The sequence below is a fragment of the Kogia breviceps genome, chromosome 6, assembly GCF_026419965.1.
Source record: "Kogia breviceps isolate mKogBre1 chromosome 6, mKogBre1 haplotype 1, whole genome shotgun sequence".
Classification (NCBI taxonomy): Eukaryota; Metazoa; Chordata; class Mammalia; order Artiodactyla; family Physeteridae; genus Kogia; species Kogia breviceps.
In genome coordinates this window covers 10,097,723-10,123,739 of record NC_081315.1, presented here as the reverse complement: position 1 = coordinate 10,123,739, position 26,017 = coordinate 10,097,723, and the positions used below count along the sequence as shown (strand labels likewise).

Here is a 26,017-nt window from a genome sequence, read left to right as displayed (position 1 = left end):
ATTCCCACCAACAGTGCAAGAGAGTTCCCTTTTCTCCACACCCTTGCCAGCATTTACTGTTCGTAGATTTTTTGATGGTGGCCATTCTGACTGGTGTGAAGTGACACCTCATTGTGGTTTTGATTTGCATTTCTCTAATAATTAGTGATGTTGAGCATCCTTTCATGTGTTTGTTGGCAATCTGTATATCTTCTTTGGAGCAATGTCTATGTAGGTCTTCTGCCCATTTTTTGGATTGGGTTGTTTGCTTTTTTGATATTGAGCTGCTTGTGTATTTTGGAGATTAATGATTTGTCAGTTGCTTCATTTGCAAATATTTTCCCCCATTCTGAGGGTTCTCTTTTCATCTTGTTTATGGTTTCCTTTGCTGTGCAAAAGCTTTTAAGTTTCATTAGGTCCCATTTGTTTATTTTTGTTTTTATTTCCATTTCTCTAGGAGGTGGGTCTAAAAGGATCTTGCTGTGATTTATGTCATAGAGTGTTCTGCCTACGTTTTCCTCTAAGAGTTTGATAGTGTTTGGCCTTACATTCAGGTCTTTAATCCATTTTTTTATTTTTGTGTATGGTGTTAGGGAGTATTCTAATTTTCAAACAGATCAGTGGTTTCAGACTTTATTTTAGCAGTTGAACACTGATGATTAATAAGAAAGGAAAGAACATTTCAGGATCAGAAGACAGCACTGCAAACATCAGATGGGTGAGAAGGAACACGGTTCATTCAAGTCACTCAGCTAGCGCCATTTACTCCCTACTCCGCCAAAGCACGCTGGGCTTCGTTGCTGTTCCTCAACGTGTCACACTTTCCTCTAAGAATTCTAATTTGCTAAGCCATTTCCCCCACCACTTCACTGAACACCCACTTATCCTTCATGTAAAAGCTTAAATGTCACCTCCTCAGGAAGTCTTTTCTTGCCAAGATGGCTATATCCTTCCACTGCAAACTGCTGTTTTCTTCCTTAACAATCATTTAAAAATAGAATTTTCGGGCTTCCCTGGTGGCGCAGTGGTTGAGAGTCCGTCTGTCGATGCAGGGGACGCGGGTTCGTGCCCCGGTCCGGGAAGATCCCACGTGCCGCAGAGCGGCTGGGCCCGTGAGCCATGGCCGCTGAGCCTGCGCGTCCAGAGCCTGTGCTTCGCAACGGGAGAGGCCACAACAGTAAGAGGCCCGCATATCACAAAAAAAAAATAATAAAATTTAAAAAAATAAATAAATAAAAATAGAATTTTCCATTAGGCCATGTGCTACATGGCCCATGTCTGCTACCATAATCTTAGGGCTGATAGTACACCTTCAATAATTATTTGCTGGAAGTCAGTCTTGCTATGTAGAAAAGGTGGTGAGTATTTAAGCTTGGGAATTCTGTAAGCCACACTAATGAAACTGCAATTTATAATGAAAGCAATGGGGAATACTGAAAATTTTAAAGATACATCAGTGACCAATATCAGGTTGGCATGCTAGCATACCTTGTGGGCAATACGGAGAATGGATTAGAGGAGGTCAAATGTAAAACAGGAGGCAAGCATGTAAGGTGATAGAGACAAGATGTAGCAGCAGTTACAATAATCTAGTTGGGAGAGCCCTACCTTTGATAGGAAAATGCTCTGCTAAACCATTTTAGGGGTGGAGCCTCTGCCTTTGGGCCTATGAGCCAGCTGACACCTAGCCCTGAGAGTAGCCTGTAGATCTGCTTTGCTTGAATTAGAGAAGGAAAAAGGACAAATAGGCCAGAATTTGGAGAAGAATGTGGCTGTAGGAAAGAAACTGAGGAAAGTCCAGAAGAGAGAGCAAAATGAAACTCCTGAATACACTTGCCTACCTTCTCTCTCACTGAAACTAGATGATTACTCCACCTTGCCTCCAAATTCTGAGATAAAGTCAACATTAATCATGAAAGCTTTTATTTGATAGAATTTTTTTTGTGCAGTGGGGTAAGAGATGGGAAATTGAAAGAGGACCTGAGTTCTGCATCAAGGTTGGCACTGGGGAGGAAAAAGAAAAAACAAAGATGGCACTAATGGACATTTGGGCCAGAGAAAGGGCCTCAGAAACCAACTGGGTCTCATAGAATTAGAGGAAAATGATCCTGGCCCAAATAAAGACTGAAACAGGAATTGTAGAGAGAAGGATGTAGAATCAAGGATAGCTAAAAAGTAGAATCAATTAAACCTAGTGACATCTGGCTTCAATTTTTTGTCTGCATAATGTTGGTGTCATTCACCAAGAGATGAAATAAATAGAGAAGAACAAATTAAGAGGCAGGAAGAATAGGGTTAATCTTGAATCTATTAAATCTAAAGCATATTACTGGGACTTCCCTGGTGGTCCAGTGGCTAAGACTCTGCACTCCCAATGCAGGGGGCCTGGGTTCGATCCCTGATTAGGAAACTAGATCCCACATGCCACAACTGAGTTCGCATGCCGCAACTAAAGATCCTGCATGCTGCAACTGAAGATCCAGGCATGCCGCAACTGAAGATCCCGTGTGCCGCAACTAAGACCCGGCACAGCCAAATAAATGAATAAAAATAAAAATAAATAGAAAGCGTATTACTGACATCGAGTAAAATTGTTAGCAGACTGTTATATACATATATCTGTACATGAAAGAGGCTTAAACTGGAGGTAGAGACTCTGGAGTCAATATTTCTAAGTGATGGTTGAAGTTGACCTCTCTTATTCTCACAAGAGTGTTAAAAATGTAGAATATGAGATAAAAATGTAATTCTTAGTAACAGAAATCTCTTCTCTAAAGGGTAGTGTTTTTTATATGTAAGGATAGTGAAGATCATAGTAAGTAGGACTAGGAAAAAATACGAACATATAAATGCATGGACAAGCACAGAACAATAATATGGTATATATCCCACATACACAAGTAGAGAATTATGAGTACTGCAGTTAGTACCATACTGAAGATGATAAATGTTTTACTTTTCAAAATAATAAAACAATGTAAAAGCAAATATGACTCTTTAAGGGTGTCCAATCAGAATTGGGGAGTATTCTGGATTCTTTAAATGTAGGCAATATGAAGTCAAAGATATACAGGTTAACACTTCACCCCTATGGCTCTCTCAAATTCCTATTATCTAAAGCAGGGGTCCCCAACCCCTGGGCCACGGACTGGTACCAGTCCACAGCCTGTTAGGAACTAGGCCGCACAGCAGGAGATGAGCGGTGGGCGAGTGAGCAAAGCTTCATCTGCCGCCCCCATCTCTCCTATTACCGCCTGAACCATCACCCCCCAACCCCGCCATGGAAAAACTGCCTTCCACGAAACTGGTCCCTGGTGCCAAAAAGTTTGGGGACCACTAATCTAAAGATATATATATATTTGGATCTAAGACACCATTAATTGCAAGACACATTTTATGTAACTATTTAAAACAAAAATAAAACCGCTGTCCATCTAGGACACGATGCTAAAATATCTTCATTATACTGGGACTTCCCTGGCAGTCGAGTGGTTAAGACTCTGCACTCCCCATGCAGGGGGCACGGTTTCGATCCCTGGTCAGGGAACTAAGGTCCTACATGCCTAAGAGTGTGGCCAAAAAATTAATAAAATTTTTTAGAAATCTTCATTATAAATACATCAATATCAGAGATATTAAAATGTGAAATAATGTGACTCTTTAAATCATTAAAATATGTTATTAGGAAGAACCACCTAGTAAAATTAGTGATAACGTTTATTTCCATTTTCCTCAGAATATTTTTTACCATTATTACCCTCCAATAATATGTTTTTTTTTTTGTTTTTTTTTTTGTTTTTTTTTTTTTCGGTATGCGGGCCTCTCACTGCTGTGGCCTCTCCCGTTGCGGAGCACAGACTCCGGACGCGCAGGCCTAGCGGCCATGGCTCACGGGCTTAGCTGCTCCGCGGCATGTGGGATCTTCCCGGACCAGGGCACGAACCCGTGTCTCCTGCATCGGCAGGCGGATTCTCAACCACTGCGCCACCAGGGAAGCCCCAATAATATGTATTTTAATAATTTTCCGATCTATGAATACCCTAATGAGGGAGCAGATCCAGATTACTATTGGTGCCAAGATATCCACAAAGTCCCGATCTTTCAGTGCATATGAGTAATGTTCAATTAGAAGACAAAATCTCACAAGGAGACAATAAAAAAAAACTTTTCAGTTCTCTTAATCATCTTCAAATGTGAACATATTTGCAATGACATGCTGATTTAACCCATCACTCAGATAATATTTTTATATGTCCTATCATTTTTAGGATGTTGAGAGCAGATTGTACTTGAGACAAAATTTTAAAATATTTCAGTCCAGGAGAGATTTCTTCTATCTAAACCTTATTCAGAATATCCATTTGCAGCCTAGGCTGGAGATGCTTTTGTCCTCTTACCCAAAGTATCTTGCCTAAAAATAAAGATATCAGAAAATTAAAGTAGTTTCGTTAACAACCCCATATCTGGTTCTGTAGGCTCTTCAGCATGGGGAGGGGGTCTCATCTCCTATTTAATCTGGGCACTCGACTGCTGGCTGAGAGTGCATAACAAATCCAGATCAGAAACCTTATTTTAATATTTATGTTGCAGAGTTCAGATATGTCATCTTCGGAGTCGAACATGACGTTACACAGCTGCTGCCCCATCATACGACCCAGCAAAGAAAAAGGTCATCCAGCAGAAAGAAGAGGAAAACCTGACTTTTATGGATGATTAGACAAGGACTTGATATGTGATGATGACACCTCAAACAATAGTGAAAATCCGGATGGATGATGACACCGCCTGGAAACGGTCTCTCCCTCTGTCTCCCTCAGTGGGGACTGAGACCTAAAACTACCAACTCCCAAATAGGTGACTGTGGATACGAACATCATTTTACTATTTTACTGTCTTTATTGGAATCACTTAACTATTTCAAATAGCTTCACTGTGCATTACAGGGCTTTCCCAAAAGACCTACCAGATTTTCAGTAGAAAGCATCCACAGACAGCTTATGCACTAAGAATCATCCTTTCACTTTAAAATCCCCGCCTTGTAGCTTCCACAAATCTTACATTCCGAAACTATTTCATCTAATCCTAATCCCAATCAAACCTTCAAACTGAAATATCTGCCTTAAACCAAATTCAAAATCTCTCTAAATCCTAACTTGGTCTTTCCCCTCCGAAAGACAACCAGAGTTCATCAGAGGTGGTGTTTCCCCCTCACTTCAGTAAGCGATAAACTGAGCAACTTCTTATCAGCCGGCTGGGGAATCAGCATTTGACACAAATATCAGGGCTCATTCAAATCTACTAATTATTCAGACAAGCTGTGGTCTTTTCTCATTGTTTTCTTTACTAATTATTCAGACAAGTGTAGGTTACCCTAGCATACTAAGGTGTATGGTTAGAGAAAAAAAGTGGTCCTCATAAGGATGAGACCCCCAATTCCACTGTAAACTTTTGGAAATTTTGGTTAATAAGAGGGAGAAGCAGAACATAAATAAAAGGGTCAAGATGCTAGATGCTGGGGCTTCCCTGGTGGCGCAGTGGTTGAGAATCCGCCTGCCGATGCAGGGGACACGGGTTCGTGCCCCGGTCCGGGAGGATCCCACGTGCCGCGGAGCGGCTGGGCCCGTGAGCCATGGCCGCTGAGCCTGTGCGTTCGGAGCCTGTGCTCCGCAACGGGAGAGGCCACAACAGTGAGAGGCCCGCGTACCGCAAAAAAAAAAAAAAAAAAAGATGCTATAGTGACACCTGATAAAATAATGCAATTAAAATTCTATAATCCAAGGAAAAGGGACTCTGCAATTGTTTTTGGTGTACACAATTACAACTGAATTTGTTGTTAACAGTGTGAATGTTCATTGTTATTTTTCTCTTTTCTGCCTCAGGCACTGTGGAAAATTATGTTTCATGTCAGTGGTTATTTTTCTTGTTGGTGATCAATTTTAAAAACATAAATATTCTACTTCTTCAGAAGAAAGACCAGCATTAGTTTTCTTAATTACTAGTTCGTTCCGATTGTGACAGCTGATGTTGCTGGCATTATTCAAGCAATTGTGTGGAGATGTCACCGCATAATTGTACAAGGCCACGAAATTCTATATTGAGACACATATTTCCTTTCTAATTGCTCCAGAAAAACTATGCTGAATGAAAGAAATCTTTTCCTTTGACTGTATCCTCTAATGAACTTAGGCCTTTGACTGCCCTTTTGCACAGGAGAAGAGAGTTTATAACAGTAGGAAATGCTACAATAGCAGGTTACAAGTAAATTCTATGACTTCATTAAAATTGTTGTCATTTAATATTAAATTAGGTCAGAATGTGTAAACATTTTTCAGCTCTAGTTATTAGACCTTAAAAATGGTTTCATCTAAAAGCCTTCTTTGTTGCTGAAGCAATTCTCTCTTTTTTTTAACATCTTTATTGGAGTATAATTGCTTTACAATGGTGTGCTAATTTCTGCTGTATAACAAAGTGAATCAGCTATATGTATACATTATTTATGTCCATGCCACTCTCTCACTTCGTCACAGCTTACCCTTCCCCCTCCACATATCCTCAAGGCCATGCTCTAGTAGGTCTGTGTTTTATTCCTGTCCTACTCCTAGTCTCTTCATGACATTTTTTTCCCTTAGATTCCATATATATGTGTTAGCATACAGTATTTTTTTTTCTCCTTCTGACTTACTTCACTCTGTATGACAGACTCCAGGTCCATCCACCTCACTACAAAAAACTCAATTTCGTTACTTTATATGGCTGAGTAATATTCCATTGTATATATGTGCCACATCTTCTTTATCCATCCATCTGTTGATGGACACTTAGGTTGTGAAGCAATTCTCTTTAAGTACAGCAAAGTCTGATGGGCGAAATAGCCAGTCACTTTTAAATTCACAAATACAAATGAATTATTCTGTTGGCAACAATAATAAAGAATAAAATAATTAATTTCAATTGTGCTTACTAAATGGAGCTGGTCAATTTCTTATTAACAGGCCTATTTCTACTACAAACTAATTGTGTGATATTGACCAAAGCCATTAAAACTCTGAATATTCATGGGGAGCAGGTGAGGCTCCACTTCATAATATCTGAGATTCTCTTTCAGTTGGGGCCTTTCTTCTGCCATTTAAAGATGCCATTTAATATCATGAACCAAACACCAAAAGCAATGCACCCAGGTGAACATCATATTGAAAACCAGTAAGTTTGAAATTTTAAAAATGGAATTGAAAGCAATGTATCAAATTAACGAACTAATTATTGGTCAATCAATAAATTTATCAGCCAAAACCAAGAAATAAACAAAAACAAACCATTAAAGTTTTGATCTATCCTGAAAATAGATGTTACAGCCAATGGTACAGTCTTGAGTTTAAGTAATATCATGATCCCTAACCCTACCAGTAGGCCAGAAATAAATTACTGAATTTTCAAGAATGATAATTAGTAAACCTTCTCACAGCTCTCCTTTTGTTTATTCAGTCATTTGCAAGAATTTGGGGGAAGGAATATGGGGAGAAATGTAAAAATTATATAAAAAGTAGTTTAAAATATACTCCAGTTTTGCAATCTAGAATCCTTACAAAATGTTACTTTCTGGATAAAGTTTATGAAGAACTAAGAAACGTTAGTTTCCTCTTAACATATTAAAGAGTTAAATAAAAACAGTTCAGATAGATATATTTCCTAAGTGAATTTTATAGCTTCCCATCTTATCAGAGGATGCAGACTATAATTTTTTTCTCAATGATTCAAGGCTATAATAATTTTTAAATGCAGTGGAATAATATACTGCAGTACAGTAATGTCTCACGACCTGCTGATGCAGACGGCGATGTCCGTTCTTACATTTAATGACCCCATGCTATTCTGCTTTATGACTTTGTCTACTTTTCAAAGCTTTTTTGCCTTTTCCTCTTGCTTTTTTGCTAGTGGTATTTATTTTTCACCACATTCAGCATGTCTACTTAAAGCAACCCTTTCCCCTTTTCTAAGATGTAACTATGATTTTCAGTGGGCTTGGAAAATATATAACCAAATATATTAGATTTGTACTATGTAAAATCAGAAGCCGCAAGATCCAGAAAGATAGTGAAAAAACCCTGTCATTTAATGTTAAGATCTGGGTTAATATTGGCTATGCGAACTTCAGTAAGTTTTTAACCATAGAGTATTTGCTTCCTCTACTGCAGCTGGGATATATTAACACCTGTCTCAGAGTGTTATTGTGATAATTTGATGAGATAACATATTTGAAGTCCTTTGTAAACTGTAAAGCTGAAAACAAATGTATGACAGGGTCACTATCCGAACGCGATTGCCATCTAATGGCTACCAAGCACATAAGAGGCGCTCTAAGCCTTTCAAGGCAGAAAAGAGCAACAGCACCAGGGGGTGAAACCCAGGAAACAATTTTATTGTCACAATTTTGTCCTCACTATAGTGTCACTCAAACACTGTATTTATTACAAAGGGACATTTTTCAGTTTTGTTATAATTGCTTTTTCTAGCAACTAAACGTCATTGAGAGCTTTGTGAAAACATTAGGTAGGCATCAAGTCACCATGGTGTAATTTAAACCCTACTTCTGCCACTTATTATCTCTTCAGTCCTGGACCAATAATAACACTCTCTGGATCTCCATTCCTTCATTATCAAAGCAAGAATAGTAATAATTTCTAGAGAATTGTTGTTAGGATTAAATGGGATAATCCAAAGTGCTTATAAATTATAGCTTACAAACAAAGCAAAAACAGAAACCTGTAAGTGTCTACACCAGTGCCTGGGACAACACAGATGCTCTAGTAAATAAATGTAAGTAAGTCTCAGCTTCTTGCATGAAGTCAAAGGCAGACATTTATAAGTGATGCTTGTAACTGAGTAAGTTAATAGAAAGAAGAGCCAATTTGAAACAAAAGCTTCAGTGTACTTGTGATCTTAAAATTTTATATGAATTAATTTTATTAGTCAAAAAAGTCATAATGATTAAACATAGAGCATTCAGAGTTAGCAAAACTTTGTTTGGGTTCCCCTGGGATATTCACTACGTGTATGTAATATGTCATAAAAGTTTAAATTTTCTCAAATGTGCAAGGGGGTATTAACCTCATGGAATTGGCACATAGATTCAATAAATGTTATTTATTATTCTTCTATTATTTTATTTAATGCTATAATGTATGTTTTGAAATAAATGACAGTCACAAAATTAACTGTTGTGGCATTCTATAATTAAAATTTGAGAAATACTATACTTGCAAATGTAGTTGAGAGCTTCCACTAATAGAGACTGGAAAGGTCACCAAAACTGGCAAAATCAGATTCCTATTAATGCTCATCATATTTTATCATGGATATTGCAAAAAAATAGTATTTTCTATAGTTCTTAAAAATATTATATGCTAGACATGTGACAGAACATTCTACTCTGCTTTAAGTTATTATTCCTCATGAACTTATGAAGCAGATACTTTTACTGTCCCTATTTTCAGATGAGAAAGGGAAACTAGAGAGATTACATAATTCGTTCAAGTTTACATAGCCTGACTGCAGCTGAGATTTGCCTAACTCCAGAGTCCAGATTTTTAGCCACTACGTCATAATTCCAAAATTAAGTGTCATGTTCTTCGCTTTATACAATCATATTGAAAATAAATTACACACACTTTTTCTGACCAAGACATGCCAAAACTTATAAAAACTTACAGTTGATTTTTCTAATTTTACCTGTGTGAACGATGTTGCAATTTGTACATTACCTTTCAAAGCCACTAGGGTTTCATCTCAGCTCTGCTGTGCTATTAACTATTAAATATTAATAACAAAAATTACCTCCTTAATTAACTCACTGCAGAATTTTATATTGCTTGTTCATCAAACTCAAAATAATTTAACAACTACCTAATTAACTCCTAACTGATACCATTGGACCATTACTTCCCTATTTGCATCTGGACATATACCAAGAGATACTGGCCCCAGGTGTTTTTAGATATACAGTCCAAAATAAATGACAAAAACAATAAAAAAAACTTCTTCATCCAATCATCCAAATGACCATTACATTATTTTCATCAAAGAATGATAAATAAGTAAAATATATTTTCAATTGAGTAACTCAACTGCAAATTGTAAACACCAAATTTAATACAAAAGAACAGACTGGCTTTCTCTCTGAACATACATGATTTACGTTAATAAGTTTTAAAGTATTTAACAGAAATTTATTCTTTCTCTGAGAAATTGTATTTTAAATATGTTGTGGTATATTGAACACATGACTAATATCTGAAAAAATATTTTCATGCATTTAACTGTATTGATTTTAACACAGAACTGTACCACCTGTAATAAGCGAAGTGACTTAATTTTTGAATAATCAGTACTAAGAAAACACCATTTAAAATGTTAGATAATAAAAATTCAAATTAGAAAGCATATTTTTAAATGTATAGACTAATGATGAAGTATTAAGAAATTAAGAACTACGAAAAATAACCAACGATGGGACAAATTTTTTGACAAGGAATTCAAGATTTCAAGGGAGTTAAGCAATTTGTACTGGGCTCTTATTTTATTCTAGGCAACTGTGAAAGGCGCTTTACATGTAAATACGTCACCCATTTGGGTAGGATGATATTTTGAGATAGATAGTTTTATTGTCAATTGACAAATGAGGGAAAAGGGCTCAGAAAGATTGGATCACTTGCCAAGGCTACTGTGGCAAAGCTGCTTTTCTAACTTGGATGTGTCTGTCTCTAAAGTGCCTGCTCTCTTTTGATATTAGTTTGTGGTTTCTTTAATTTGAATGAATCTTTAAAATGCAACTTCCTCTCATAGAGTTACTGTGAGGATAAGCTGAGAGAGCTTAGGCAAAGAGCATGGCTTATTATAGGCATTCAGTTTTCCTTCCTATCAACTTAGATCTCCAGCTACTAATTGCTAAAGGTTGTACTCCTTACTCCTATAGTATTTTAATGAATATGTTCCAAACAGGTAACATCAAAATGAGTTTTAGCCTCTTTTCCTTTCAGCTTTAACTCATTTAGTTAATTATGATGCTTCACTGTCAAATTAGCCAGGTGCATGCTTCGCATCGGCTTCTACCACTATGAAGGTAATACTAGGAGCAGCCTCAATAGACATGTGACCTTGCTGTAGTTCACTGTGCTAAAGAATGGGTATACATTAAATATTCTAAAACGAAAACTCAAATTCTTATTCTTTATCGAACAGTATGCACTGTTTGATATTTAACGGGTGTTTTGATTACCTCTATTTGTAGAAAACTCGTTTTTTTCTGTTACATAAGGGTTACATTTTGCCAACAGTTCGTTTTGGAGGACTCACTGGGAAGTAACATTGCTTAATATTAGATATTCTACTAGGCTTTATGGTAATTGCCTTACGTCTGAGGAAAATGCTTGACATCATTTACATTAACTATTTGCAACATTAAAATTAGCTGAGGAATATGAACTATGGACAAGGAACTAGATTTTATTTTGGGATTAAGCAAGCTCCTCAAAAAGCTCCTAGCTTTTGCTACACTGATGTGTCACCATTTAGAATTTCTTCTGCTGAACTGGTAACATGATGCTACCAGCTTGCATTGAAAGGAGTTGCTGAGGAAACTATTGATGTAAAATAATTTATACCTTATAAAGACATGTGAGCAAAATAGCTTTCAGTTCTTAGTAACAAGAATTCCTTTATTTTAAAAAGGGCATTGACTGATTGACTGAATGATTGACGGTATATATTTTTAATCATGCAATTGGTTCTGTTTCTTTCTTCACATATGCTAGTAGTATATTCCAAGTAACATTTTTGGGTCTCTGAGGTAATACTAGTATACATTTTGTGTGCCAATCTTATCTGTGGCTTCATTTTATTTTTCATATCCTTCTTTAATCATTACCCTATTTTTCTTGAATGATTATTTTGTAAGATGCCTAAATTAATAGAAAAAAATCCTAATCACAAAAATTTTAAACTACATAAAGAAAACTAGGCATAAATATATTTCTGGTATTTTTCCTTTGACATATTATGTAGTTCACAACATGCATTTCAGGGTAAATAAAATTTTAAGGGCATCTGTTTGAGTCTTAGAGATACTAAATGCTAGTAAATCTTGTTAGTACTTTTATTTTTCAAAAGGCTGTTGAGGTATATCTAACCAACATCACTGCTAATATCTTGCATGACTCAATCTGTGGCAAAAACACCACCATATCAACATGAATAAGACAGTAAAGAAAGATAAAAAGTGGGAAGGTCACTAATATACTTTCTAATTTATCAAAGTATAAATGATAGCATCTCATATTTTTTAATTAAAAAATAACTGGTCATATGTGCATTATAAATGATGCATTAAACAGAAAAACAGTAAATATAATAATTTACCACAGGGGAAATGGAATGTCTGGTATTAAACAAGTTGATAATCCTATGTTTAAACATGATGCATATTAATTGAACATAAAAAAATTTCCAGAAAAGTAATTTAAGCATTAATTGAAGAAGACATAATAAAAGACATCTGGAAGGCTTATCCATAGGCTTTTTCATCTAAAATCTTAGCTTTTATATTAGAAGTTAAAAGATAATATTAGATAATGCCAAGAGCAGAGTAAATTATTCAGAATAGTTGCTTTTATTTTTCCTCCTTAAGGCAAGTCTCCTTTCAGGAACTCATTTTGAATTCATACACCTTTTTTTTCATTGAAATTGTCCTTTCTTGCTTTCATTAAAAATAAAAAGATAATATCCATTTACTGTACTTTAAAACAGATACTTTATTTATACTACTATTTATTCATACTACCTATTTTTTTAGGAAGGAAGTGTGTTAATTTAGGACTCCACAGACATATTTACATATTAAAAGGATTTATGAAACTCTTTTCATATTGTTCACTGCACTAGTCAACTTTTGAAAACCTAACTGCAAACTTATAATTCATTTTTAGATGAAAATACAGATAGCAAGGATAAAATAAAAAGCACATTAAAAGATGTCCACAGTAACATAAGTAGTATAATTAAATGGTATCATTATTTTAGTTTTCAGACTTTTGAAAATGACTTTTATTTAAACCAGTATTTTAGAATGTTTAGTATTAATGAGCTTTTTACCAGTATCATTTATCAATAATAAGCTTCTTATAGTCTGGTAAGACCTATAATATGTTGCTTAAAAAAAAAAAAATTGTATAAAACCAATTCAACCAAAAATTCTTCTTTCTGAGCTACTGTACATAAACAGATATTTGTGGTTTTTCTCAAACCCCATAATGTGGCATCCAAAGTGAAATAGGTTTTCATTTTATTAAGTAACATTAAACAAACCCAAGTCACTTTAAGGACTATCTCACTTATTATAACTGTACTTCAGAGATGCAAAGTAACATCATTTATCTTATGAACAATTTGGTTAACTCAGGTGATTCACAAAGTACCCTAGTTCTGCTTTCAACCAAGTGATCTACACCCTGAGGCAGATTCAGGAGATGCATTTTATTTGTTATATCATTTTTAAAAATAAACTAACAAAGTACATTGCACTCATTATTTTATAGAAGAGAAATTAAAGTTTACAAATGTTCATTTTTGTTCCCAAGCAAATAAATTGAGCTAACTCTTTTATATTTTTAAGGCATTCTTTGCTCTTTATCATGGTTACCTAACAAACACAGCTGCGATGTCTATGTTGTCTATAATTCTGCTTACTTATTACTTGGTTTTATTTTTATTGTGACAATCTTTAAAAATACCTAAAATAGAGAAAACATTACAACTAATCAATGAAAGTTTCACCCCGAGCACCTATTTCCCAGCTTTGATAATTTTCAATAATTTACCAACATTGTTTCATCTATTCCCTCCTCCATACTGTTGGTAAAGCAAATCTCAGATACCATATTATTTCAACCACATGCATCTCTATGAAGAGTTTTCCTCAAAGACAAAACCAAAGAAAAATATTTAGCACCCAACAAAATAAAAATAATTCTTTGATAATAATTCCATCACGACTCAAACTTCTCTGATAAACTCTGAAATATATTTGCATAGTGTTTTTATGTTTTGACACAAAGATGTCACATGGCATTTGCTACTTTTCAGCTACAATACCCCTCCCCTTTTTAACATGCCATTTATTTGTTGAAGAAACCAGACCATTTACCCTGTAGAATGCCCCATACCTATGTTTGCTTGCCGGTAATCCCATCATGCCATTTAACATTCCCTCTCTCCTCATCCCAATATTTCCTGTAAGATCATTATTTAATCAAGAGACAAACAGATTTAAGTACTTGTGGGGCAGGAGTGATATTGCTGTGTACTTCTCTAGTCATTGCATTAAGAGGGACAAAACATCTAGCTGTTACACTTGTAGTGAAGTTAGTGATCAGTGACTTTAGGTACTGCCCATCTAATTCATCACTGCAAAGTTCTCCACTGATAGTATACCTTTACAATCATGCTATAGCACATATTGACACCATCATTGTTCCTTTTAATGACTGCTTAGTGTACCACTGTACAGTCAACCAATGTCCTATTGAAGGATATTTGAGGTTTTCCGATATTTTGTTTTTGCAAATATTTTGCAATAAATAGTTATTTGCATATATTAATTTGTATATTTCCAGTGTGTCAAGATTAAATTACTAGATGTTAGATAGTTGGATGTGAAGATAAATATATGTATAGTTTTGCTAGATACTGACATTTCCTACCAAAATGTATACTTTGTCACCATGTGTGACCCTTTCAATATAAATACACATGAATGACGAAACTGTATAAGGTATCTGCATAAAAGTGAGAAAATCTACATTTTTAAAAGAATATCTGCCAAATCAACTACAGGAAGAATGTCTCAAGAAATGGTTATCCTAAATATACATTTAAGCAGAACAAATTTTTATTTAGCTTCCTTTTGATATTAGCCTAAAATAAGGGTGTAAAAAAATACATACATTGTTATTTCCTTCTTTTGACAATTCTTGCTATGACATTATTTATAATATAAAAATACTGCATGAACAAAAATTCATCATAAAATATTACAGCTGGAAACAACCTCAGACATTATGTCTAATTCTTAAAAGTTAAAAACATGGACAATAAATTCCAAGAGGTTGATTTTCTTAAATGTATGCAGTATGACTCAAGATTTTAAAGCTTTAATGTTACTTCTACTTTAACTTGAAAATGACTAAGTTCAAGGTATTATTAGTAGTAAAAAATAAATAAATAAAAACTTGCCTTTGGAGTCAAATATCTAAATTTGAGTGAACAATTAATTCCTATATCTGACAAAAGGAATAATTTTGGTATTTGAAGACATTACACTTTATGCCTTAATACAAATTTAAACTATTACAAATAGAGTGGGCTCCCTTCTTCATTCATTCAGCAAGAATTTATTTATCTCACACTATAACTCTGTGTGTTTGTGTGTGTGTGTGTGTGTGTGTGTGTGTTTACGTGTTTATGAGTGTGTACTTATGGTTGCTATTGGTAATTAGTAATTTTGAGGTCAACCTTATCACATCAACATTAACCACCACAGTTATTACTGAGGTGGCTAAGATGTGAAAGAGTAAACTTAGTCCACAAAACTTTCATTTGGTTATATAAAATAAATGAAAAACGGGATTATAATTGTTATCTCCCCCCCAAAAAAAGAAAATATTAACTTTTTCATTGACTGTTTCATTAGAATTTCCCTCTTTGAAAGAACTTTTGTTTTATAATTTTTTTCGTATTTAATAATTATCTTCCAACCAAATTTACATTTTCATGATAGATTATAAGATCACCAGAATAATGTGTCCAGGGTACCTAGCATGTGCCTTGCACACAGAATACAGAAACTGGAGATTGAAAAGACTGAATGCAGTCTAAACAATGTTTAGCTTACCAATGAAAGCTAAATGACTTGGACCAGAGTTGTATGATATTGTGCATTTATTCAATATTTACCTGAAGGATGAAGATTCTGTTCCTCTAAAAATTCCAAATCAAGCATTAGATCATCTTCATCCAGTTCACAAGATCCCAAATTATTCAAAACATCCTGAAGAAAAAGCAAAATCAATAGTTAGAAACCAAAACACTGAGAACCTGAGGAAATATCCACATGTAGATGCCATGAAGTGAAAAAGAACTCAAAATTACAAAGGAAATGCTGTAACTGAACCCCAGAAATTGTTTATTTTATGAGCTTTAAAATTATCAGCCCAATAAAAATTTCAGTAATTATTATAAAAAATTTAACTCCCATTAAAAATGCACAAAGAGGTTTTTCAAATGTATAGAAGTCTGTGAACTAAAACTTTAGATTCTTTTTCTAATATTTATCTTTCCAATTTGTGTAACAGTCTTCTGACACATTTAATGAATTGTTTCTCAAACAATTTTTGTATACAGTGCCAACCCTGAAATATTAATTTAAACTATGCTTGGAAGGGAGGGGGAATCCAGTTACTGTTTCCCAATCATTTGCTTTAGATTAGGAGGAATGAATGGGAGAAATAAATATCAATTAGATTAAAAATTACTAATTTTCATAAAGTCATAAATATCAGAGCTAGATCATGTTACCTTTTCATTTTTTTTCTCAAGAGGGCAAATAGCACAGTAAACTAGAAGAGTATATTGAGAAATCTTGAGGGCAAACAGTGATGTGCAGAGGTAGAAATTCTTGAAGGAGGAACACAATCCTGATTTGCATATCTGTACATAGATTGGTAGTGAATATGCTAAGAAAGCAAGAATTTACTCTTAGAGACTAGGATGCAAATAATAAAAGTACAAAAAATAGAACATCAAGAAAAACAACCTAAATGTTAAATGATACCACAACATTTCAGATTACTTTGTCCACTGATTTGAATGTTACCATAATTTATATCTAAAGAAGTAAATATTCATTAGAGAAAGCCTAATGACACTGTCAAATGGACACCTTAGTTGTTGGGATCGAAAGTAAGGATACTGCAACTTTTAAATAAACCACTCTCATTGTAAAAAATAGAATTAAACATTATTAAACTTTAGAGACACATGTTATCTGTGAATAGAGCACAGTAGTTTCAAAGGTGATAAATATTGCCAAATATAAGTGCTTTTTCTGTAAATGAAAATTACAGGGAACGATTACTATAATGGATTGCATTGTATTACATTGTATCTGAATTAATTACAAGGGATCTAATAATTTAAACTATAAACAAAATCAACTGTTTCTTGGAAGTTCTATGATATAATGTGGCAGGGATAACCAGTGAGAATAAGTTCCTTATTTATATAGCATTAAAAATATGTTATAAATATAGGCAACAAAAGATAGGCTGCCATTCTCAAAAATTCAAAAGAGAATATTGAGACAACAAAAGAAATATAACTGAAGTTGTTTGTGGAAAATTAAGAGTTTAGAAAAGGGAGATGTTATAAGGATACTAATGTTATTAGGGTTTATTAAGCAGTATCCAAATAAGAGAATTTTAGTCAGGTAGTCAAGAATACATTGGTAAAAAAAATTGTTTAATGGTGAAAGTGTAGTAATTGATACAGATCCAAATTAGCCTAAACAATTTTACTTGTATTTTGAATTTCGTTGACCAATATTAGGGTCTTAACTGTTTTCATCCCAAATTCATAAACTGAAGTCTTAACCCCCAGTACCTTGGAAGGTGATTATTTTTGAAGATAGTATCCTTAAAGAAGAACTTATAGTTGAATCAACTCACAAGTGTGGGCCCTAATCTAATATGACTGGTGTTCTTATAAGAAGAGGATATTAGGACAGACAACACAGACAGAGGGACACCATGGGAGGACACAGGAAGAAGGCAGCCATCTGCAAGCCAAGGAAAGAGGCTTCAGGAGAAACCAAACTTGCCTGCACTTTGATCTTAGACGTCCAGCCTCTAGAACCACGAGAAAACAAATTTCTGCTGTTTAAGCCATCCAGTTTGCGGTATTTTGTTATGGAAGCCCCAGCAAACTTACACAACCAACAACACTTAGAAAGCAATGAAGATCGGAACAAAGGAAATAAATGAGTGCCTGGCATATGTTTTTGTAATCATGCCAAGTAAGGACATCTTCCTCAATGTAAGCTTCTGCGTTTTGCACAGCATTTCTCCCTTTCATTTGGAATCACCCCACTCAATCCACCCAGCTATAGAAGAAGATGCCAGGTTCTTACATGAGCCAGACTTCCTGTCCTTGGTGGATGGTCCAAGATGGGCATTTTAACCAAACTTGCTGATCATAGCCCTCTCAGAAAAATGAGAAAAATTCCTGTTTGGTGATAGATATTGCAAGATGCACATCCCAGGGCCCTTGGATTTCATTGCATGGTTAAGACCAGACTAAGTCTACTGGAAAAATGACAAGTGTCATAGTAGTACATCTTCTGCTTCCTGATTCCAGCAGTTCCTGAGGTCCAGCAGCATACATGATCTTTTCAAGGTTGGATTGTTCAAGCCTCTTGTGAATTTTGACAGTTAATACATCCATCCTCAGTTTGAAAATAAAGTTTAAAAAGATTTTATTTTTGTAACAAGGAAATACTTAAAAACTCTGTCACCATTATCCCAAACATTTAATTTAAAAAAGTAACACCAACAAAGTGAACAAATAAAATTTGGATAATTCATTACATTGTTTTGATTTTCTCATTTTGCAGGTGACCCTTGACATTTAGTCTAGCAGGAGCCCATCGACCACTGGTCTAGAGGAGGTGTTCTTCAATATACTTATTCTAAATTGCCTTGCTTTGATATCTTGCTTACAAAGCAACTTTCTTATTAATGGAGTGGAGTCTTTGAAGTTGGTGAAACATCATATAAAAAAGAGAGTAGATGCAGCAACGTGATGTTACAGAAGTCAGTGTGAACTCACAGACCTAAAAGAAATATCTTTTCCAGATCTCTCCTTAAAAAAGACCAATAGCAGCAACAGGGCTTTTGCCCTCAGCCAGCACTTAGGGGAAGTTCAGATACTCATTACCCAGTATCCACCAACAAAAAAGAACCAGGGGTCCTTAATTATTAGGGACAAAAAGAAGGAAAGAAAAAATACAGACTATATCTGGAACTTTCTTTTGTTGCCAGAAAACAAGATTTGTCTGTCTAAAAAAAAACATTGGAGGAAGTTTTGAAAGGCTAAGAAAGCAAGCTAAATGGCTTCTCCCTGGCTAATTTCTGACTTTATAAGCATCAAAAAACAAACAATAATGATTATGGCTAAATGAAACAATCTGAGTCTATCAAAAACTAAGAGTTACTCAAACAGAAAAGTTAATGTGAAGGATATAAAGAGGCATTAATGATATACACACGAAAAACACAAACAGGGTAGAATATCTTCAATGTCTATTGTTTTTAATAAATAGCTAAACATACGGGTATTTTTTCTAATCTTATATATGTTTATAATATGAAGACATGCACTTTTTTTGATCTGTGCAAGGAAAGACTTATAAGTAAAGTAGTAGCATCAAAAGTAGTTCTGTACCAGGGATAGAAAGGACTGATCAGCATTAATGGTCACACATAACCACCAAGTGGAAAAGGAGTCCAGCATTTAATTAATACTAATAGTCAGACCCTGTATCTAAAAGGGCACAACTGTGTGCTTCAGACATTTGATAAATTAATGGAATATCTAGAAGTGATAACTAACAATAGTCTCTCATCCTCTGGTAGATAAAAACCTAGGTAGCTCTGTATAATAAAGATAGAATAATGAAAGTCCATGGGTTTCTAATAACATTAATATACCAGGCATATATATCGTAACAACAGGAAAACTGTTCATATAACAATTGCAGATGAAACTTTAAAAGCAAATAATTTGGGGAGGGAGCACCAATATTGCACAAAATTAAAAGCTGGGCTTGAGTTTTAAAAATAAATAAAGGCATAAGGACATAGAATGTAAAGTTTAATTGAAAAAGGAAAGTCCAACCTGATGTCAGAATCTTGAGTTTGAATCGTCTTTGAATGTATAGCAAATTCCAATGACTACACAAAAAATTATCTAGTCAACAACCCAGAAAGTGCAAATTTAAGAGAAGGCTTTCTTTTCCTTTTAAGTCTAGTATAATAAGTAAGTCCTAGGGAAGTGCAAAAATAGACTCAAGTATTTCCGAAATCCCAGTGAAAGATGGAAAGTTTCACATTAGCAAAGAGAACAAAGGCAAATGGTAAAAGGAAATGTAAATTCCTAGCATGAGCACATTTGTAACCAGTTTCAGGGTGAGCATATTGATTTGCTCTGGAATCATTGTAAAATGCACAATTTTCTTCTTTAAAAGTGGCTAAAACATTTAAGATAAATTGATATGTTAGGCTTGGTGTTGTAATGAAACACCGAGAAGAATTTTATTATATAATATCTAAATCAATGCTTAAAGGCCATGGAAAATTTAATTTAATAAATATTCTAATTTATTTTTATGTGAGATTTATGTGGGTATTATGAGAAGTGATGATTATTTAATTGTAAGGAAATACTAATTTTTTACTAATTCATAATATTAATAAATTGGATATTAAATGAAGCACAATTATTACTAAGTATTCCCTAAGCAGACATTTAAAAATCTATCAAGAATACTAATTAGTCATGAAATCTCCCAAATGACTTTAAGCCATTAAGAGTAAACTAAGTAGTTATTAATGAATTAATTCAAAAATCAATTTTCTAAACCCTGGGGATTTAACAATGAACCTAACAGGCATGTTTTCTTTCCTCATAGAACTTAAAGATAACTGTAGTCTAGTAAAGAAATACCAATCTCTTTTATAAATAAATAAAGTAGGTACCATTATCTATAAATCAGTCTCTTGTGTTTCGTTACTGTGAATTAGTTCTCCAGAATTTGGTTGCTACTGGCTCAAAGAATAAAGTTGAACTTCTGAAGCTACAGAGTTGAAAAGACAAGCTCTGATCACTCTAATAATATGTAACCATCCCATAACCCTTTAGCCTTGTCTTTTTATTGCAATAAAGATAATAATTATGATCCTGTGAAAAATATACAAAGCTGGGACATGTTACTACATAGGAAGTGTTGCTTATAGAAGAAATAATTCCATCAAAGGAAATTATCGAATTATTAAAACATTCACTAATTGTGGTATTAAAAAATGTTACTAATTGCATTTCTATGCTGTTATATTTTAGTCAAAGCACTTTCCAAGTAGCCTTAAAATATCTAAAAGGCAAGATATGAGATGCCCTAGACTTCAATACTTGTTTATGTAATTTTTAATGACATAGCAGAACCGCTCTGATCATTATTTAGTCTAAAAGTGAAGACAGAATTATTCAAATTATTCAAGTTAATAAGGGATAGTCAATCTAGTTTACATTCTTCTAGTCATTCTCCATTATGATCAGGTGCTGCTAGGATATGTGTTTCATTCCCTACTAATCTAATCATAGGAGTTTCCACAGACTGACTAAAAAGAAAATGTCATTTTATTATCAAAAACATATGATGTAGCTGTTATAGAAGACCCTCAGTGAAACTTTCCTGTCTAAAATACATTCTGAGACTGGCTTTACAATTAATTACAATGGCTTTATTTAACTGGGAAAAAAAGATAAAGTCAAGTAACTTGGTATACATCTTTAAATAATTCATATTATCCCAGAAAGATAATTACATGAATTGTAAAAAAATGAGAGACGTAAAGGGACAAGGTACATAAATCATCCAAAGGAGACATCTGAATAGGCTGCGTACATACATTTTGATAAAAGTTGAGTTGTTCACACCCATATATGCAGTGGAAAAGAGGATAATACACCAATACATGCATATAATTTTAATGATACGATTTCACTGCTATTTTTTGGAAAGAGAAATTAAAATGACAATACTTTGTAATTACTGTTCTGAGGAGTTATTTGTTTTTGATTTCCTGACTGGATAAATAAAGCATATTCAATCACTACAATAGAGTCACCTTCACCTTTCGACATGGTAGACACAAAGTATTTCCAGACACAGCTTGCTCTTTGCTAAGTACTGATTAACCTTATGGATCTGCATACATCAAAATATATTTTTAATAAATATTTTCAAAAATTTGTCTAAATTCTTTCAGTCCTTACTCATAAAGCTTCCCATTACAAGTCCAAACACATACACAACACATATTTTGTTTTGATTATGCATATATTTTCATATTTAAATGTAAAAAAAATAGCAAAATGAGATTCCTAAAGCTATGCCCTGAGTTGCTAACTCTACTCTTTACACTAATAAAAGGTAAATGATTTTATGTTATTCAATTAGTACAATACTAAAATACTAAAACTTAAAAATCATGTTATAATATTTCAATTTTTTAGGAAAAGTTAGCATTTATATGGATTCATATGTCCATAGATTTTGTGTGGATTTTAAATCTATATCTGAATTCATACAAAATTTTAAAGTAAACTCTGAACATTTTCATTTTAATCTATGCAAGGGAATAAATTTAAAGTAATTTTTATTATTAAGTTATAAAAATAGAAAACTAGGGAGCATAAATATATAATTAGCAAACTCCATGATTCAAAATTAAAATATATAATGATTATTAGTTTAAAAATGCATTTTTTTCTTCTCATCATTTAAGATATGGAGAAAAAATAATGTCTCTTGGGATTCTACTTTCATGACAAAAGAGAACCAACATTACAGATGCCGTCTCTTTGATTCTGCACTTGACTACATCAGTTTGTGTCACTGTCAATAAAGCAACACAAATAAATAATTATATAGCACTCAAGCCCAATGAAAGCAAGATCCATTCAATAAAATACCACAATTACATTGTGTGTAATTGGCTTGAGTTGAACGTGGTAATGTGGAAAAGAGTGCTATCACAATTCAAATATTTGGAATTCTAGTATTTTTGTAGGATAGGGAGGGTGGGAGGGAGATGCAAGAGGGAAGAGATATGGGGATATAATATGCATAGCTGATTCACTTTGTTATAAAGCAGAAACTAACACACCATTGTAAAGCAATTATACTCCAATAAAGATGTTAAAAAAAAAAAAATATATATATATATATATATATTAGAGTGAGATCATTATTTCTACCCTTCATTCTTCCTTGTGTACCAGGGGAACTGAGCATTCCACAGTTAAGAAGCATACTTCATTATATTCTTATTGGTGTACCTGTCAACTGTTTGCCAAGAACCATTCCAATTCTTCAACTTTCACTTATAATTCTTTCTACATACTACTCTGAGATTGCTCTCATTGAAGTAATCAATAATTTGTATATATTCCCTCATTGTCTAACACATGAAAAGATGACAATGGTGTATGTCTATAGAACAAATACTAACTCTACTGTCATTCAAAACCCAACAATCTGATCTGTATCTATCTCTCCCAAATTGCTTCCTGAAAACTTATTATTAAAAACAAACATATTGGGCTTCCCTGGTGGCGCAGTGGTTGAGAGTCCGCCGGCCGATGCAGGGGACGCAGGTTCGTGCCCCAGTCCGGGAAGATCCCACATGCCGTGGAGCGGCTGGGCTCGTGAGCCATGGCGGCTGAGCCTGCGCGTCCGGAGCCTGTGCTCCGCAACGGGAGAGGCCGCAGCAGTAAGAGGCCCGCGAACCGCAAAAAAAAAAAAAGGAATAATGACAGAAAGAGAGAAGTTGCCTATTTAGACAATAAATATACAAAAGAAAAACAAGGTAATTTCAGCTAATTATATATGATATATTTTTTTAATCAATATAATATTTACTGGTTGTAGGAGGAAGCTACTCTACATGAGAAGGGCAGGGAAGGCCTTTCTAAAGGTGTCATAAGGGCTGAGGAATGAATTATAAGCAGCTATATGAAAAGTGGAAGGAAAAAAATTCTCAACAAAGGATAAAATATAGGCAAATCATCTACAATGGATGTGAGATTGATATGTGAGTGGGGCAGAGAGAAGGCTGGAATGGTTGGAGCATAGAGGTGAGGTGCGTGGTACAAGAGGTTAGAGGTATGGGGTCTAGGTCATTTGATCATAACTTTGAGGCAGGTAAGGACTTTAGAAATCACTGGAAAGTGACATGCTTAAGTACACATTTTAGGAAAATCATCCTAACCACTTTGCCAAGAATTCACTGTAAAAAAAAAAAAAAAAAATTTCTAATGGATCCTAACAGCCAGAAAGGCATGTATTGTTTTACAGATGAAAAACCCAAGGGTGAGAAAAATTAAATAACTTGACCATGACACAAAAAGTGGCAGAACTACGATTTAAACATATATTTACCTGAAGAATAAAAGTTTCTCCATCGAGCTTCCCTGCACATGACGTTCGTGCACGCATGCACGCACGTGCCAGATTCTAGAGATATCGAAGGAAATCCTTAAATATCAAGACCTATTTTTTTAAGGTTACTAGCATTTTACTAGATGTTTGATCATAAATGACCATGTATAATTTTGAAAAAGAGCTCTAGACGAGTTTCCTTAATACTTCTCAAACAGGTATGCTCCCATTTTTGCTATGTTCTATGAAATCTCAAACAAACTAAATTCTTTAGGCCACGATTCACTTTTCCGTAAAATGAAAGCAAATAATTCCTGATAATCTACTTTCCCTATCTGGAATTCTTTTCACATGCAAATGATCCTTCACTATGCTCTTTGATAATGTTAAAAAAAAGTCTTAACATTTCAAATTTTCCTTGATATTTTCTTTCTTTTACGCAGTTGCAAGTTGAACCAAATTTCTTTTATTTATACTTCCATCAAGGTTCAACTAACATTCCATTCCCTTTAGGAAGACTTCCTCATCTTCCTGTGGATAACATTAATTTCTTCCCACGTGGTTTGTAATAGTACTCTTATTTACATCAATTTGAAAGTAAAGATGGCGCAATTATTCTCCCTTTGCAGTTCCTACAGCACTTAGCACAGTCCTAAGCATATCAATAATTTAACTCAATAAATCAATAATTATTTATTGAGAATTTTCAGTATGTTAGGTACAATGCAAGTAACAAACTGTCCTGAATTTTGAACTTGTTGAATACAACAGTATAGTACACAAATTAGTGCATGTTATGACTTATTGAGGAGAAATCCATAGTTATTTAAATACTTTTTATATTTTATTTGTTAAGAGTATCACATTGGAACTATTTTGGGAAGCAACAGAATTCCGCTTACTGAATTATTTTCATATTAATGGACTCTGCACTAAGGTACAGAGAAACACAACAGCACAGGCAGACGTGGCACATCACAAGCAATTGTAGAGTACCTTTTTCTCCTCATAAAATTAGAACCTCCCATCTATTCGACAGATTACGTTTATGTTCTTTTATGTAATACAGTCAAATATATATATTTTTTAACAAATAAAATAAAAGCAGTGTTACGTGATCTGAGAGAAAGAAGGACAAACATTTCAGCAATATTAATATAAGAACATAACCAGTTAGAAATGTTCTGTCACCAAGAGAAATTTCTTTAGTGCTTAGATACCTACAGTGATCTATAAAGCTATATAGTCCCATTTCCCAGTCTCTGAAAAATTAGTTTAAAAAACACAATATTGACAAATACTCTATAATAAAAATGTATAGTCACAAAATAAATATATTCATAAATATCAAATATGTGTCAATATTAATTTCACCTAAAATATAGAGAACAAGAAAATATCACTAGGGTATAAATCAGAAAAATATTTGTAGGTGGGTGAGAGTCAAGCCAGAAAAGAATCAGCTCATTTCTTCAGTTTGGCATGTTTGCTAACTTATTTTTTTGATATAAAGTTTTTCAAATGAATTTATCTCTCTGGTTAGGTCAATACAAAATTTAGAAAAATATTTTTATTTTACCTAAATTACTTGCAAAATTAAAGACAAAACTGGAATATTTTATCCTGCTCAGCCATTCACATATCAGTTTGTACTGCATATAGCTGGACTATAAAGAAATTCCAAGTAAATAAAGTGCTTTACAATCAACAGAAATC

General features: G+C 34.0%; 1 protein-coding gene across 13 annotated transcripts in view; it reads right to left on the bottom strand.

The window, feature by feature from the left end:
• The window catches only part of CCSER1 (coiled-coil serine rich protein 1), a 1,267,249-nt gene that overhangs the window by 985,213 nt on the left and 256,019 nt on the right, over positions 1-26,017 (bottom strand). For all 13 annotated transcript variants that reach the window (XR_010840963.1, XM_067035510.1, XM_059067337.2 and 10 more), the window contains exon 4: positions 15,982-16,075. Coding sequence is in view for 12 of the 13 variants with exons in the window: in XM_067035510.1 (XP_066891611.1) it covers positions 15,982-16,075 (94 nt within the window). In the remaining variant the exon portion in view is untranslated. The remainder of the gene's footprint in view (positions 1-15,981; positions 16,076-26,017) is intronic.